At 41.9% G+C, this 16,174-nt stretch overlaps 1 protein-coding gene across 2 annotated transcripts; it reads left to right on the forward strand.

Annotated features, from left to right (window-relative positions):
• Nucleotides 1-317: 317 nt before the first annotated feature.
• Nucleotides 318-15,487, forward strand: TNFAIP1 (TNF alpha induced protein 1). 2 transcript variants are annotated; one of them, XM_068415574.1, is made up of 7 exons: nucleotides 318-423; nucleotides 2,435-2,810; nucleotides 4,194-4,363; nucleotides 6,192-6,281; nucleotides 6,386-6,438; nucleotides 8,758-8,953; nucleotides 10,186-15,487. In XM_068415574.1, the coding sequence occupies exons 2-7, from the start codon at nucleotides 2,594-2,596 to the stop codon at nucleotides 10,402-10,404; spliced, it is 945 nt and encodes a 314-aa protein (XP_068271675.1). In that variant the 5' UTR covers nucleotides 318-423; nucleotides 2,435-2,593; the 3' UTR covers nucleotides 10,405-15,487. The 2 variants fall into 2 exon arrangements, with proteins under 2 accessions (XP_068271675.1, XP_068271674.1); XM_068415573.1 differs by having other exon boundaries at nucleotides 2,470-2,810.
• Nucleotides 15,488-16,174: the final 687 nt, after the last annotated feature.

Genomic DNA, 16,174 nt, shown 5'->3' on the forward strand with positions numbered 1-16,174 from the left:
CGGCGGCGGGAAGCGCTTCCGGGTTGCCGGTTCCCAGCGGGGCGCGGAGGAAATGAGCTCAGCCGGGGGCCGCGGCGGCGGGGCGGTGGGGCGGCCGCGGGCGGGTGAGCGCCGGGGCTCTGGGGCAGCCGCTCCTGGGGCCGCGGGTGGCCGCGACTCTCCCGGGTGGCGTCTCGCCGCGGCTGGGCGCGGGGCGGTGTGTGTGCGCCTCGGCCGCGGCTCTGCCGGGCCGCCGGGAAGCGAGCGGCGGCCGCGGGCGGGCCCGGCCCCCGGCAGCAGCCGTCCCGCGGCCCGGTCACCTCTGTTTGCTTTTGCAGGTGCCGGAGCGGGCCCCGCGAGGAAGCGCGGGCAGGGAGCCGGCGCCCGGCGTGCGGAGCCCGGCGCAGGGGCAGGCGGAGCCCCCCGGACGCGCAGCCCTCCCCGGTGTGTAAGGCTTCGGCCCGGCCGCGCTCCCGCCGACTCCGGCAGCGCACATCTCGCTGCTCCCGCCCCGCGCAGCCCGGGGCCGGGTCCCGCCCGGGTCTGGGGATGCCGAGGGGCCCGTTTGGTGTAAAGCACCGCGGGGCTGGAGAGCTCAGCCCGGGAGCGGGTGTGCGGGTGTGCGGGTCCCCCCCTGAGCCGTTAAGATCATTCCTTTTTATGGAAGTGCTCAGCAGGGACCGTTTCCTGACGCGGGGTCCGAGCTGTCGTTGTTCCGCAGTCCTCCTGCCTCCCACGCAAGGCAGGAAGGAAGGGACGTAGAACATTCTCTGTTGTGTTAATGGGGGTATCTAAAGGTTACAGCAAAAGCCTCCTCGCTTACTGGTTAACGAACACGTTAGAGCGACAGTACTGACTCCTGCCTGGGTTGGCAATTTCTGGTTGGTTTCTCTATAACCCTGAGCTGCTTTGTTTGAGTAATTGACTTCTTATACAACACCACAACCATAACACACAATTTCTGGTTGCTTACCAGTCAGGAGTTACTTTCCTGGCCAGTTCCATGGGTAGCGTGCAGTTGCCTTCGACTGAGATTTGCTCATGGGCTTGTTGACTCAAGGGGTTATAGCTGGAAAAAACTCTGTCTTGCCCGGCTGCAGGCGGAAGCTTGCTGCTGCGGCTGGTGGTGGTTACCTGAAAGCAGAGAGTGATGGCAGCTAGTGGGAGGTCCAGTTAAAGCATGTAGAGACAAACCGGGCTTTTTTGGCTCTAACATTCTTAGAATTGGTTTGTCTTGATGCTCAGCACAGTGCTTATATTGCTTGTTATTTTATAGACTTTGCTTGTAGTAGTTGCTTAATCATAATAATTGAGTTAGGAATTGCAGAGTAATATATTTTAGGTGGTGTTCTAAGTTCAGGAGTTATTCAAATCTCTGGCAATTTTAAGATGCCCTCTGTGATTTGCTGCACAGAGGGATGGTTGTGGGGTTTTTTCTCTGTTGAAAGCTGAGGTGGGGCGAGAAGGACGAGGAATGTAGGAAGAATAGCAATATAATTAGCTGGTTATTATATTTATTTATAAAAGATTACTCATGTGCCATAGGCACAGAACAAAGAAGGGAGGAGATGTTTGTAGTCTGAAAGTTTTTAAAAAACAACAACAAAAAAACCAACAGCAAAATGTTTTTGAGAACGATAATTATTAGAAGAAGGATAGGTAAGGAACTTGTATTTGTTCTTTTGTGGTTAAAGAACTTAAGATCTGGCCCATTAGACCTTCATTCTTTTATTTGTTTGTTTCCAGTTTGAGTTTCTTGTTGATGGAAAGATAAGTGTAATGACACTGGGGAGAGAAAGAAGCGGTGAATGTCTAGCTGGCTTTTTAACTGAGACAAATATTCCAAAGACTGGACATACTCAGCAGGGAGGTGGTGTTAATTTTTTTTTTTTTTTTTATTTAAAACTACATTGACTGCTCGGCATTCCAGAATGGAGGGAGAAGAGTTTTGAATGAATGGAGTTGCCAGGAAATAGAACGTTATGGTCCAGCATTTCAGCATTGAGGCATTTGAAGAGACATTTGTAAATGTCTCCAGTTAAAACCCAAAACAACATGAACAAACCCCCCCATACAGATACACCCCCCAGCTGAAGGAAGGGCAGAAAGCTCTGCCATTGTGTTTCAGCTCTGCACAGAAATAGTTGTGTTCTTTTGGGAAGCTGGGAGGGAGCGGCATTCCAGCTAGCGTTTAAACTTGGGCTGCACTATTGTGTGGTGTTTGCAGTGGTGGCTGAAGGTGAAATAACAGGAAGTCCGGAAAAATTCAGCGTGTCTCACTACCAGTAATGTAGCTGGATGGTGCTGAGCAGCCGTTATATTGCTGCGTAAGCTGTCTGAAAAACAGCTAAGTCTTGTTTTGTCAGAAGGTGTGTAGACGCGTCCCTGGGAATCCACTGAAAGTATCTCTTCTTTAACGTGGGCTTCATGTTTTTGTTGTAAATGGAAATTCCAGGCTTCCGTATTGATCTTGCACATTTCTGCTCCAAGGGCCCCGTGGTTATGACCGCTTTTGCCTTGCCGTCCTCGTCTGGTGACTCGTGACCCTTCACCAATCACGGCGGAATCCATCAAGCCCACGCTCTGCAGGGTTGTCATCTACCTACAGAAGGAGATGTCGGGGGACACGTGTCTAACCGCTACCCTTTGTCCAGCTGCAGGGCCCAAGCCCAAAACTTACAGCTTCAAGGGCGGCAGCCTTGGTAACAAGTACGTGCGACTAAATGTTGGGGGCTCTTTGTATTACACCACAGTGCAAGTACTGACCAGGCACGACACAATGCTTAAGGCCATGTTCAGCGGCAGAATGGAAGTGCTCACAGACAAGGAAGGTAAGGGAATGTCTTTTGTTGTTGCGAATTTTGTAAACCAGCTAGGTTTTGGTGGTGGTTTTTAAATATCTTAAGACTATGCTCAGTTAAGGATGTAGGGAAAGATATATTCCAACAATAGCTTGGAACATTAGGCGCTAGCAGTTCTCTGTGCTTTATCAAAATGTGTTCTTTTGTTACTAAAATTAACTAGCGGAAGGACTGGTTCTCCTTCCTGTGATCACAGCTGGTACACAGATTGTTGCTGTTGTTATGAAGGCTGAACAGACAGTATGTGGGTTGTTGTTTATGTGGTGTCATGTAGTGGCATCATTCGAAATGCGTATGTGGGGAGGGACATTCAGTTTTCATCTTCCAAACTCAGAATAGACTTGCTTGCTCTATTGAAAATTCTTTTTTTCCTACTCCCAGTAGCACGTTCCACTTGTAGCTTACGATGCTGTGACAGTATTCAGCCAGCAGTCAAGGAGTATGCCACCTCCTGCTGGACACTGAATATTGACGTTATAAAAATCCACGGTTTAAACTTGATGCACAACGGTGTGTTTACTTAAACAGCTCCTTGTGGATTTTGGATATCATTTACACCAAGTTCCCCTTGAGCAGGCTGGGTCTTGTTGCGTGCTACACACAGCTAAATCCATTTAGTCCAGCAGTTCTGTATAAGAGCCTCAGTCTGAACGGAGGACAAGGTTCATGTTCTGGCAGATAGAGCTGGAGGATCTAGCAGTGGGTTTAGCCTGCTTTCCTATGTTGTTTTCTGTACCTAGGTCCCAAAATAACACTTTTTGCCTGCCTTCCACGATGGAAAAGGGTTTGGCACTGTATTAAGCCCTCTGCCTGTGTGTGTCCTACGTTGGTATTGTCTGCCAGCAAGTCAGACATCCTGTTTCCTAGTGAATGGGACTTCGGGGATGTTTTAAAATTGCAAGAACTGTCTGTCTACTGCTGTTTCCTGTGCTGCGTCCCCTTTCCACTCCCTCCTGATCTGTCTCTGTCCTGTGCTTTGCTCTTGGAGACTAGAACAGCCTTTTTCCCATGCTGAGTTTTCTGTGCTTGCCTACCTTTTAATGTCTTCAGAACACTTCTCTCTTTAACTCTGAACAGCAACAGAAGATGTGGTTGGAAAACTGCCAAATCCTTCTCGTTAGGCCACAGAACTTAGCCCAGATCTACTTGCTGCAGACATTTGTGAATTCTCTTCTGGTCTTTCCTTGCCTTTCTTAGTGACTGCTCAAAGTCAGGGAAAACTTCCACTGAATGGAATGGGAAGAGTATCACGTGCAGTTTCAGGAAACATTAGGCTTATTTAACCTCTCTGAGGAGCTTTTTCTTGCCCTCTAGCGTTCAGGTGATTGAAAAGATGTGATGGTTATTTTTCAGGCTGGATCCTCATAGACCGTTGTGGGAAGCACTTTGGAACAATTTTAAACTATCTCCGAGATGACACGATTGCACTTCCAAAACACAGACAGGAGATCAAAGAGTTGATGGCAGAAGCCAAGTATTATCTCATTCAGGGCTTAGTGGACATGTGCCAAGCAGCCCTGCAGGTAAGAAATAGAAGTAGCCTGTAAAGTTTCTCATGGGTGTTTTGCTTAAAAATTTACTTAAGACAACTTGAAAGAGTATTTCATGGCCTTAGAGATGGCATCAACTCTTAGATGTGTAAGACAGCCTGGAAAGAAAACAAGACAGCAGTCAGGTAAGTTGTAAGATCTTATCCAGTACATTTATCAAAGCCATAGTTATCCTTGCTCTGTGTGCACACCTGAGATTCTGTGACGCTTTGAATAAGAGATGAAATTTAGTTTGTGATCTCCCTGGAAATGTTTTCAGACCCATGTGCTATCATGGCACAGCCCTCCAGGCCACAGGTGCCAGTGCTCTGTTGCATTATCAAGGGAGCTATTTCTTTGTAAGAAGAGAAAGATTGTCCCCTGGTTAGATTAGAGACAGACTGTCCCCTGGTTAGATTAGAGACAGACTGTCCCCTGGTTAGATTATATGAATCTAGAATGTGCAAGATGTAGATTCGCGTTCCTGTCGTTTCGGAGATGTCATTTCCCTTTGTGCTCCCATTCAGTTGTCCAGCTGCACCCTCACAACGTGGACAGTAGCACTTTTCTACTTCACAGGGATGCCAGGAGGATGAGTAAAGCAGAAACTGTATTCACAATTTGTCATGTAAATAGAGGGACTGGTTCTTTCCTGTTTCTATTTTTTAAATTTTATTTAGGAAATAGATAGTGAACCAGTTCTTCTTGTGTGAAATGAAATAAAAGCCAGAAATTTAAAGGAAACTGACTGAATAAACATTATTATTTTGAGCATATGTTTTAAAAGACCTTATGGCATTTGTCTAAATTTCCCCCAAGTTATGTCACTTCTAATTAGATAATATTTATAGGCAGAATGGGTTTGAATCTTTGAAAACGTGGTAACCTTTTTTCTCAGTTTGAATCTTAAGGGAGAAAAAGCACTGATTACTTTAAGGACTTTTCATCAGTTTACTGCTACTCTTTGCAAATATGTAAGCCCACAGTAGCTTTACTGACTTTGCTAGTGCCTATGAGTTCAGTTGATTGAAATGAGCTTGTTCTGCCAGCTTCTTAATAAGGTTAGCCCAGATGCAATATATGTAACTTGTTATTAGTCTTAAGGTTGTGAAATGAATGTTTCTTGCAGGTCAAACCTTAGTAATTAATAAATGCCTCACATACTAGGTTCAATACACTACTTCTATCCACTGAAAGAAATGCAAAGCCACACTGACAATTTTCCTTCTGGTTTGGAATTTAAAACATTTATTCTAAAAACAAAATGTTCCAAGGCTTTCCTATTAGCTATTGAGCTTTCCTTAATTTGCTGCACGAGGAATCTGGAGTCACAGACTGTGCTACACGCTCTTGATTGTTGCTTTTGTGTCCCAAGGGGCTGAAGTCCCTTTCGGTGACATGCCGTTCTTGCCAGGTGTTCAGTTCATAGTGGCTGATAGTCACATACTGCAGTGTCGTGAGTTGGCTAAAACTAGTGCAAACTCTTACTCTCCTTTTCTTCAAAAAAGGATAGAATAATAAACCCACTTCAACCAAATATGACTTGAGCTCAGAGTCCTTGCTGTAGCTAAGAAGGACATCCACCTGCATCCCGATATTTCAATTACTGCTGCCTCCTGGGGATGACTCTCCCCGCTGCATTTCTGGGTTGCAGATCGAGGTAACACTCTGTGGTTACTACAGCAACACAGAGCTTTTGCTTTGCATCACGGGATTTGGGAACATGGCTGGAGGGGCTGGAGAAGACAGCACCAGTAGATGTTAGCTTTAGCATTTATCTCTCTTGAGTTTATTTCCTCTCTCTCTTCTTTCTTTAAAACAGGACAAGAAAGACTTGTATGAACCGGTCTGTAGCATCCCCATTATCACATCTCCAAAAGAGGAAGAGAGACTGATAGAATCATCAATGAAAGTAACTATTTTTTCACAACTATCCAGTGAGAAACTGAATTTTTGCTAAATGTATTCAAACACAGACCTTATCTTTTCTGCTTTTTTTCCTTTCTCTCCCAATAGCCCGTTGTTAAGCTGCTTTATAATAGAAGCAACAACAAATACTCCTACACCAGGTATGTCAGTTTTTTCCCCACTGTAATGTGAAAGTTTCTCTTTGACTATGGGAATGGAGGAAGATGTGGTACGACCTAACTTGGTTTTTTTTGTTTGCTTTGGGTTTTCTTTTTGCTTACAAAAGTGCTTTTCTATGGATCTGCCTGCAGTTATTTTTGATTGATATGAATCTAAATGGGGGGACAACACAACAAACTGTATCTTTTGAAGTCTCGTGTACAGTTCAGTTGTGTGAGAAAGATGAATAGAAACAAGGGACAAGAGATAAGAACAATGAACTATTAATATTGGCTGAAACTAGACGTGACTTGGGTAATGCAACACAAACTGGTAACCAGAGTGTTACCTTGTCAGTGCAAAGCTAACACAGCCATGATCTGTACCTTGTCAGTTTAGCTTCACTTTTGAGTCTGCATATACCTCTGCCAGCACTGTTTCACTCTGACTTACAGAAATCCTTGATGTTCCAGTGCCTCTAAATGAATAAATTGTTTGGTTACAAAGGAAAGTATCTGTTCTGCTCAGGAACAACCCAGATAGTGACAGGGCAAGAATTTACTGGCTTTCCTCCCGTATAAAGTAACATTATTTATTTAGTTTTAAGCTGTAACTATCATGATCCCTTTGTTACAATGGTGTCAGAATGGCTTTGGATTTTCCCAAACCAGTCATTGAAGCGATGCGAGTAATCCTTTAGGCTATGCAGAATCCTCTTTTTCGGCGTTTTCAGCCTTTGGTGCAATCTTGGAAGCTTTTTTCTTTAGGCAAACTGATTGTCTGTCTGTCAGAGTGATGGATTCCAACAATCATGATATTTCAGGTAGTCAGGAAACGCTGCCTGTGGGAGTGCTGAAGAGGAGCCTGTTTTTCAGCACACTGCATTCTGTATCCACCAGTCATTGCACTCCTCCCTGTGTTACCCTTTAGCGATGCCGAAGCAAGCACAGAATAGCATATTAGTCACTGTGGGTCTGGAAATGTAAACGTGCTAGTAATGAGAGCAACAGCATCCTAGATACCAGGAGGTGCTGGTATCTCAACTAGCTGTAGGGTTTAATTATTCCTTGTGCATGAATCTGCATGCCTTGATGGTGTTTAAATGAGGCATCTTTATTTCACATTCCACACTGGCTGCTAGTAAGCAATGATTTTTTCCATCTGGTCTTCCTAATAGACAGTATAAAAGGAGCTTTCTCAGTTATGTTGTCAGTGTGGTCTAATAATGAAGACTTCTACATTCTTTTCCCACCTCTGCTACTTGATAGAGCCTGGGACTTGTCACTGGCTGAATCCCAGATTGCTTAATCAAATGATTCTTGTGAGCTGAAGATTTTTCTGGTTGCACACATGCTTTTTTGATTGAGTTATGAACAGAAATACTTCTCAGACTAAGTATTTTATGTAAAACCCGGTTGGCTGTTCTTATTAGCAGTGTCTTGATTCACAAGTATTTCATAGCCTGCCTGGAGCACTTGCAAAAGTCAAGATATTGCATACAAAAGTCTGATGTCATGTCTCTGGGTAGATTCTTGGCACCAAGGTGTGAACCTTGAGCTTCTGGGTCCAAAGAGTAAGGAATTGCACTGCTGCATTCAAGCTAATATGGGAGGAGTAAGGCTTTTGGGTTTTTTGTTTGGTTTTTTTTCACTTGATCAAATTGGACATTCATTGGCCTTGATGTTGTGATTTAAGTAAAATATTTTAAATTTTAAGAACAGCTTTCTGATAGCTTTACTTGATTTTAAAGCTATAATACAACATATTTTTTTTCTCTAGAACATCTAGATCTTGCTTTGAAAAGTAAGATTCTCCATTGCGTTGGCTGTCAGTAAAACTTAGTTTCCTAAATAATGTATTTACCCTAGAAAGTTATATATGGTATCACTAGTGTTACGTGCAGAACACCTTGCTTTTTAGCTGGCCTTCTAACATGCATTGGCTCTTTGGACTTTTGCTGTTACTAAGCTAAAGAGAACTGCAGTTCGCATATGATTTAATCGTCTTGAGCGTCAGTCAAGAGAGAGGTGGCAGATAGCTGATGTAATGATTTGGGAAATTGTGCTGTCGTTATTAATTATCTAACCTGACCTCTAAAGGCTGGTGTGTTTGCTCATGGGCATCAGAGCATCTTATTTGTATCTGAATTGGTTATTACCCTCTCTTTTCTTGGCAGCATATGGCAATGAGTCACTACTTATTTGTATTCTGCATTTAGATCAATGCTTAAAACTGTGGTGGAACAGGCCTATAAATTCTGTGGAGATGGCCAGTTGAAAAACCACAAAAAACGTATTCCTTCTTTTGTTGCTGTGTTTCAGTAACTCCGATGACAACTTACTGAAGAACATAGAACTGTTTGACAAACTCTCTCTGCGATTCAACGGCAGAGTTCTTTTCATTAAGGATGTTATAGGGGATGAAATCTGCTGCTGGTCTTTCTATGGACAGGGTCGGAAACTTGCTGAAGTCTGTTGTACCTCTATAGTGTATGCTACAGAGAAGAAGCAAACCAAGGTAATGGAGTTTTACCCACCTGTGTCTTATGGGTTAAAAAGAATCAGGTTGATGATACATTACAGAAAGATACGGATTTTGTATAACTTAAGCCAAATTGCTAGGGGCAAGTGATACCACTTACTGGAAAAGCTTTGATACCAGGTCTCCTGCATATTGACTGGAATCGATGGTCAGTGACACTGCTTAGGGGGCTGCAGGATGAGCTGGGGTCTGGGTAAAAGATGCTGAATTCTGTGATGGAATTCAGAGAATAAATATGGTAGCAGGTTTGAAGAAGGAAAGACTGAGAATGGTGATTCTGAAAGCACGTGCATTTTAGCATAGTCTCTTAAAGCTGATGGACTTTGTGTCCCTAAAGCATGTAAATGCCTTTAAATTATTCTATAATTAAATGAAGTAAAGATCTAATTCTGCTCCTAATTATACCTACATAAGCTTACTTCATTGCAGTTACTTTGTACTGTTTCACTTGCACTGATGTAATCATGGTATGTAATTGGACTAAATGGTTGTGTCTGGGAGTATAAATTTCTCCAGAGTGCTGGAAAATATATGCCAAAAAGGAGAAGACTGAAACTGATCTGTCCCAACCTGAACAACTGAACTGGATGGGATGGAATTAATGAAATGGAAACTTGAGCTCAAACACTGTTTAGAAACATGGTATTTTTATTATCATTGTGCTTTTATGTGCAAAACTATAGAATATCTGTTAAAAAAAGAGGTCAGCAGGAGCGCAGATTCCCAGTAATCAACCTATCTTGATTTCCCTGCATTTCCAGTGATTATTCTCATAGTCTTCCCACCTCTGATTTTGCAAAGGTTACCTAAAGACTTGCACAGTACCTCCTAAAGAGATGAGTTACATGCATGAAAATAGGACAATGATTAGCATGATAAATCTACAGTTTCCCTAACTTCAGGAGTTAACTTCTGACTTGCAGTGGTGCAGGTGAGGTGACCAGGGTCCAACATTAGCACTTAAGAATCAGGAATACTGTATTCCATTCTAGAACAATGTAAAAGAAGAGGTGGAGTAGGCAAGCTGATGGTGGGATTAATCCTCTACTAGGAATTAGACTGCTTTGCTCACCTTTCTCACTTACAATTGTTTTATTCTCTTTATAGTGTATGCCTTTTTATGGCTCAAGTGTTGTTTTACTTATGGGTGGGTATTCCAGTCATGTTATACTGTATAGATCAGGAAAAAGATGTGCTGTTTTTTGTAGGTTGAATTCCCTGAGGCACGGATTTATGAGGAAACACTAAATGTCTTACTCTATGAAACACCACGGGTTCCTGATAACTCTCTGCTGGAAGCAACAAGCAGGAGCCGAAGCCAGGCGTCTCACAGTGAGGATGATGAGGGATTTGAACTTCGTGACCGAGTGCGGCGAATCCACGTGAAGAGATACAGCACCTACGATGACCGTCAGCTTGGCCACTAGCACATCAGTCGAGGAGAAAGGGTTTGGTGTCAAGGCTTGTACTGATATTCTTTGAGGGAGATCAGGAAGTAGGGAGGGATCAGTTGGACTCTGTGGATTGATCTTCGTTTGGCTTCTTGGCTCCCTAGAGAAGCAAACGGGCATTTGTGTGCACAAAGCAACACTAAGGGCTGAGGGCTTTGAGAACTAAGATGTTAATTTTGCACCATGTGCTTTAATTACAGACTGGTCCCCTTTTCATGCCACGTGAGGAATGGAATTCGAACACTGATTCTGACAGTTTGTGGTTGCTCTTTCATATATAATGACTTGCCAGTTTTCTTACTTCCTGGGAGAAGTACTGCTTTTCCTGAATGAGATGGCGTGATCTGAAAATCTTTTTCCAGATACCTGCCCTTCTAGGGTTTTGTAGAATGGAACTTGCAGTTTTTAAATCAAGATACTGAAGAGGGGGTGGAGAGAACTTGACTATGACTACTCTTAGCAAACACTACATCTGATAACCCCCAGAAGGAATGGTTAGCTACCCAACAGTCAGATGCACTGCACGTGTGATTTCTCCCTCCTGTTTCCCCTAGTACACATACAAAAGGTTGGGTTCCAAGATAGCTGTCTTTAAAAGTCATTAATTCTAAGGCAAGCTCTTCCAAAGAGGTGTAAGAGTCAAGTCATCAAAAAACCTCCCCTCCTGAAAAATGGAAAACTTTGAAAATTTAAATAGATGTGTAATAATTTGTCTTGGGAGATGGAGAAATGTGTATGGTGAAGGAAGAAACTTCCTCAAGTAAGAAAACTTCAGGAACAGATTGTGGCAGGGTTGTGATAGTGTAATCCTGTTTGTATGAACAGGGGCAATCTGGGGAATTAGTTTTACATTAGTTTCATATTGTGGCCCAAAAGTGCTATTTAGTGTTAAATTTTTCAAGCAGCGGGGAAAAATTGCAGTACTGGGAAGGTACAGACTAAACATTTTATGATGCTAGATAATGTTCACATACTGAAGGGTGAATTCAAGTTTTGTGTTCTGAATCCCTTCTAGAGTGTAGAAGCTGAAGTGGAAAGAGAAGAATAGTCATAAAGATCTTGTTCTAGCATGAACCTGCAAGAGGCTTTGGACACAGGAGAGAGGTAGCTTATACTGAATTTTAAACTGAAATAATCACTTTTATTCTGAGTGCTTGGCTGGGTGCTAGTTGTGAAAGGCCTTTTGGAAGGTTGGAGTCAAGGCTGCTCTGCAAATTGGGTCTCTGGAAACAGTTTCAAGTTTAGTATGAAAAGTTGTTACTGTATTTTTAAATGTTTGCTTGTATGTTTGAATCTGCAACCTACAGCTGAAACTTTCCCACTGTCATAAACAGCTATTCCTTGATGGCTGTTCATGGGCAGCTATGGATATGTGACAGCGGTGGAGCGTGCTCCACAACTGCTTTGGTGTTCCCATATTGTACATGAACATGGAAGCCCCAGATTCTGCGGTGGTTAGTCTTGAACTGCTTTGACTGGTGCCAAATCTACCTATAAGTTTTAAAGCAAATTACTGCAAAAGCCTGACAAGGAAATAAACCCAAATTAATACAGTGAAGTCATAAGTAGAATTAAGATGGCAGATGGATTGGTACTAACAGCAGCAGGGGAGGGAACAAAAAAAATTATTTCCACTCATTTAGGCTTTTGAAAACGAAATTGTTGAGGTTTGGTAAGAAAACACTAATGGCTGCAAACTTTCAGGATTTTATTGCCTAGCCAGCCCTCGACACGGGGCAGGCATTCACTTAATTCTCCTCACATTCAGGAAGTAGCATTGCTGCTTTTTCTGTTGTGCCAGTGAAAATACAGCTGCTGAGATTAGTTCTGACAAAGACTTTTGTGGTTTTTTTCTTTAATTCTGCTAGAGTGTGATGTGGATTTTTTTTTTGTTTTCTTTTCCCCTCCACTGATACTATTTAAATTCACTGTGGTGGGTGCTTCGAAGCTACCAGCAGAGCCCGTAGTGCTGGAGTCTTCGCGTTGTACTTGGTAACTTCAATTTATTCTGTTGTACTTTTTTTCATCTTGTAACAAATAAGAGTGCCATTTAAAATTCACGTGTGGCACTTTTGTTTCTTGGCAAATGATTTATATTAATTTTTTCTTGTTACTATCATAGTGAATGTTAACAGATTAAGTAAGTGATGCTGGTAGCCTTGCAAAACGGTGTTTAAAAGAGTTATAAGCAGAAAAATGTCATCTTTGCATTTCTTTTTTCTGGGGAGTACAGTTATGGGAAGGGTTGTGTGCAAGAGACTGAGTGTCAGATCTGTGGGCTAGTCCAGAGGCTTTCATTCCGTGGTTGGATTCTGTACTCCCAGGATTCATTAATGAAAAGGATTCAAATTGTGAATTATTATGCTATAAGAAGCAGAAAAAAGCTTGTGTTTTGGTTTAGTTGGTTTTCTTTTCCGTCTCCCATAGCCAACAAGTAGTATTAATTTCTGATTTGAATTTAGATTAAATTAATCTTGGAAACAAACTGTTTTGAGAACCATCTGGGTTGTGAGAATCTTTTAAGAAGTGCAAAATAATTCCTTGATATTTGTGGGATGTGGAATATCAGTAAGAACTGTAAGCAGTTATGAATGTGTTTTAAATATGTACAGATATCCTTTTCATTTCACCTCCTTCTCTCATCCCTGTTCATTCTCCCTCTCTTCCCCCAATTAGTACTGATCACAAAACATCTGCTTTTAGATTAAGATATGACTAGAACTGGAATGATGTTAAGCCATGTTTGGCCACTGTGGACAGAACACTCAGTCTGTAAGCTTTACTCAGAGTTATAATCTTAATTGCCTAAACACTTAACTTTTGTCTATTCAAAAGACGTTTCAAAACCATGGTCTTGGTGTTCTTTGTCCTGGTAAGATTTTCAGGATGTGGTGAGAGATCCCAGTTAAATACCTGTGGTTGGGTTTGACTGGCAGTTCTGTAGTTCCCTGCACTGGTGGAAAGGTAGGAATGGGAGAACATTAGGAAACCCCCTGTGTAGTGTGTCCTGGGGAGGTACTGTTCAGACATGCACAAGGCTAAAATGATGGTAGTGTTAGAGGTCCCCTCCCTGGGCAGGGCTGCTGTACTTGGGTTTCTGATAAAATCTGGAATCCCCGGGGTTATTTCTTACCTGAATGCTTACATAAGTGGGTAAGTTACATGAAATCTCAGTGAGTCTAAGTGTAGACATGGATGCAGCCATCACACAGTTCATGGGTTGAACATTTTTCCCACACAAGTGATAGAACACTGTATTTTCTCTTAAGAGTCGTGCTTATCTGGAACTGCTCCAATGCAGAATATTAATTGAATGGCCTTTCCACCAAAATCATGGCGTGTTGATTTACACAGGCTCTGTACTGCCAGGTTCTGATAATTTCGAATACTGTAGTTTTGATGTAACACATGCTTTGTATTCTCATCTTAATCATCCTTTACTTAATTAAAGGCTATAAATTGTTTTGACAAGAACATTCTAGAACATATTTTTACAACCTGGTATAACGGAGAAAAAGCAGCACTGAAAAGGATAATGCAGTTTTGAAATGCAGCATTCACTTATTTTGTAGTAAACTGTCCACTTCTAGAGAGAGCCAGCAGCTGTGCTTCCTAAGAATCTTCTCTGCTGGCTTTAAATATGACAAATTATGATCCCTATTAAGACAATATAGATTCTAATTATATGCATTTGTCTGCAAGAGACTTGTAATGGCTTCCTACATAGATCATCACCAATGGATGTGTTTACTAATGTGCCTGTGAATTTGTAATAGGCTTTAGGAGGAAGAAATGCCTTCTTGCCTCATTTGTAATGTATGAATTCTAACCACATCAGCTAGCATTCATTAGCTGCTGGAGCTCTTTTTGAAACCTTACTGTCCTCTTCACTCCTAAATTTAAGTGAACTTTTGCGCATTCAAATATTATATTAGCAGACAGAGAGAATGAATGGGAAATATTAACTGACATCGATACACAAGTACTGTAACAAAGGGTTGCGTGTTCCCGTAACGGGGTCCTCGGGTATTGCAAAACAGCCTCAGTCTTCCTAGGGAGGAGACTCGGTGCCTTGAGTGAATGTCTTATGTTAAACAGCTGCTCAGTATCAGCATTAATTAGGCAGTAATGTCAAAAGAGAGCACTCTGCAGGGTAGCAGCCTCCAGCTGCTTGATAAATGCCGAGGCAAAACTAAATGTTTAACCTTCGCCTTGACATTTAGTTTTTGGAACAGGAGACATCCTATCATAACGTTCCATTCCGCTGACTTTTTATCTCTTGCCCTTCTTGGTTAAAATATAAAATAACTGACCGAGACTGGGAGGGCATTGGAGGGACTGATACTATGGTGGTATTGAAAAGCTGCATTCTGCTTGGAACAGGCAGTGCTTCTTGTGGTTTTGATTAGATTTTTTTTCCTTGAGGTTTTTTAATTTTCAGACACAATTCACTCTTAGAAATACTGGTGAAGCATACCTTAACTGAATGTGTCTGGCCCAGCAGTCCCTGTCTTACACAATTAGATTATATCCTTCGACAATCCTTGGCATTAAATCTTTATAGCCAAATTTCACACCATCCATTCTGTTAGAACTGAGGTTTTATTAAGATATGAGTGGGCATGAGTCCTGTTTCCAGATTTGCCACTCACTTGGTGACATACAGCAAGTCAGTTTTTCTGTGTGCGCATAATTTTTCTTAATCTGTAATAAAATGGTGGTAAGACCCTCCCCTACCTCAGAAGGATGTTGGAGCTTGATTTGTTTAATAATAGTAAAGGACTTTGGATTTCTCTAATATTTTATATCTAGAGGATAGCAAATATGATTGCTGATCTTGTTTAAACTGACATTCTGTGATTAAGCTCAAGTTTTCTTATAGCATCAGGCTTTGTTTTATTTTTATGTCTAACTTTTAAGGGTCAGCCTTATGGATAAAATACTTAGTTGATGCAGTAACCATATTAGCTATTGATTAAAGCATTTTCTCTTTTATCAGTGCATTAAATGGAAATGGAACACTAATTTTTAATAAAGTGTTTTATTTTGTCTTCTGTAATTTTTCTGCAGCATTGTAACTTTTTGTTTGTCATGTTGGTCTCTGCACTTTTGTTTTGCATTGCAGTTGTGATCCTCACCAAGTATTTAGGATTCCTGAACCACAGAAGTACTGTACAGCAAATGGCTTTTATATTCTATGGAGCTGTTGCTACCTTTCACCCATGCCCTGCAAGAGCGGGCTATTTGTAGGAGGTATCGGTGTACTTACAGGTGCTCTGCAGACAACTGGTTTTGATTTTTCTCTGGGCTTTTCCTTTGATTGTTGAACAATTCATTGGCTGCAGTGGTTTTTTGTGTTCATGGAAATAACTTCATTTCCTAATAAGAATTATAGAGCATTTTGATATTTCATTAAGTCTACACACAATTTGTATTACCACAAAGGTAACCTAACTTCTGTTTTGAAACTATTTAACCTTTCTTGACTGGCAGAGCAGCCTAGCAGGGAATTAGATCCAGAGATTCAGTCTATGTTCTGCAGTAGGTGTGCTTTTGAGGTAGCCAACATAATCTGTCTGTTCTATTTAGCTGTTCTCTTTGCTCCTGTTACCCAGCTTTCTGAGCTAAACAATAGGGTTTTTTTTTGTTGTGAGCAACATCTGCAAAAACTATTCCACAAAGTATCTGAGTGTCTGTGAAAGAAGTTAGGTAATCCTTCTGTTTGGAAAGGTGAGAAGCCTCTCTT

This window comes from Nyctibius grandis, chromosome 18 (genome assembly GCF_013368605.1).
Source record: "Nyctibius grandis isolate bNycGra1 chromosome 18, bNycGra1.pri, whole genome shotgun sequence".
NCBI lineage: Eukaryota > Metazoa > Chordata > Aves > Nyctibiiformes > Nyctibiidae > Nyctibius > Nyctibius grandis.

Bases quoted from the DNA above. Each gene is read 5' to 3' on its own strand.
- TNFAIP1 (XM_068415574.1), top strand. From the start codon at position 2,594: ATGTCGGGGGACACGTGTCTAACCGCTACCCTTTGTCCAGCTGCAGGG. The intron at 2,811-4,193 runs GTAAGGGAATGT...GTTATTTTTCAG, and splicing joins AGTGCTCACAGACAAGGAAG to GCTGGATCCTCATAGACCGT. The intron at 6,439-8,757 runs GTATGTCAGTTT...GCTGTGTTTCAG, and splicing joins AACAAATACTCCTACACCAG to TAACTCCGATGACAACTTAC.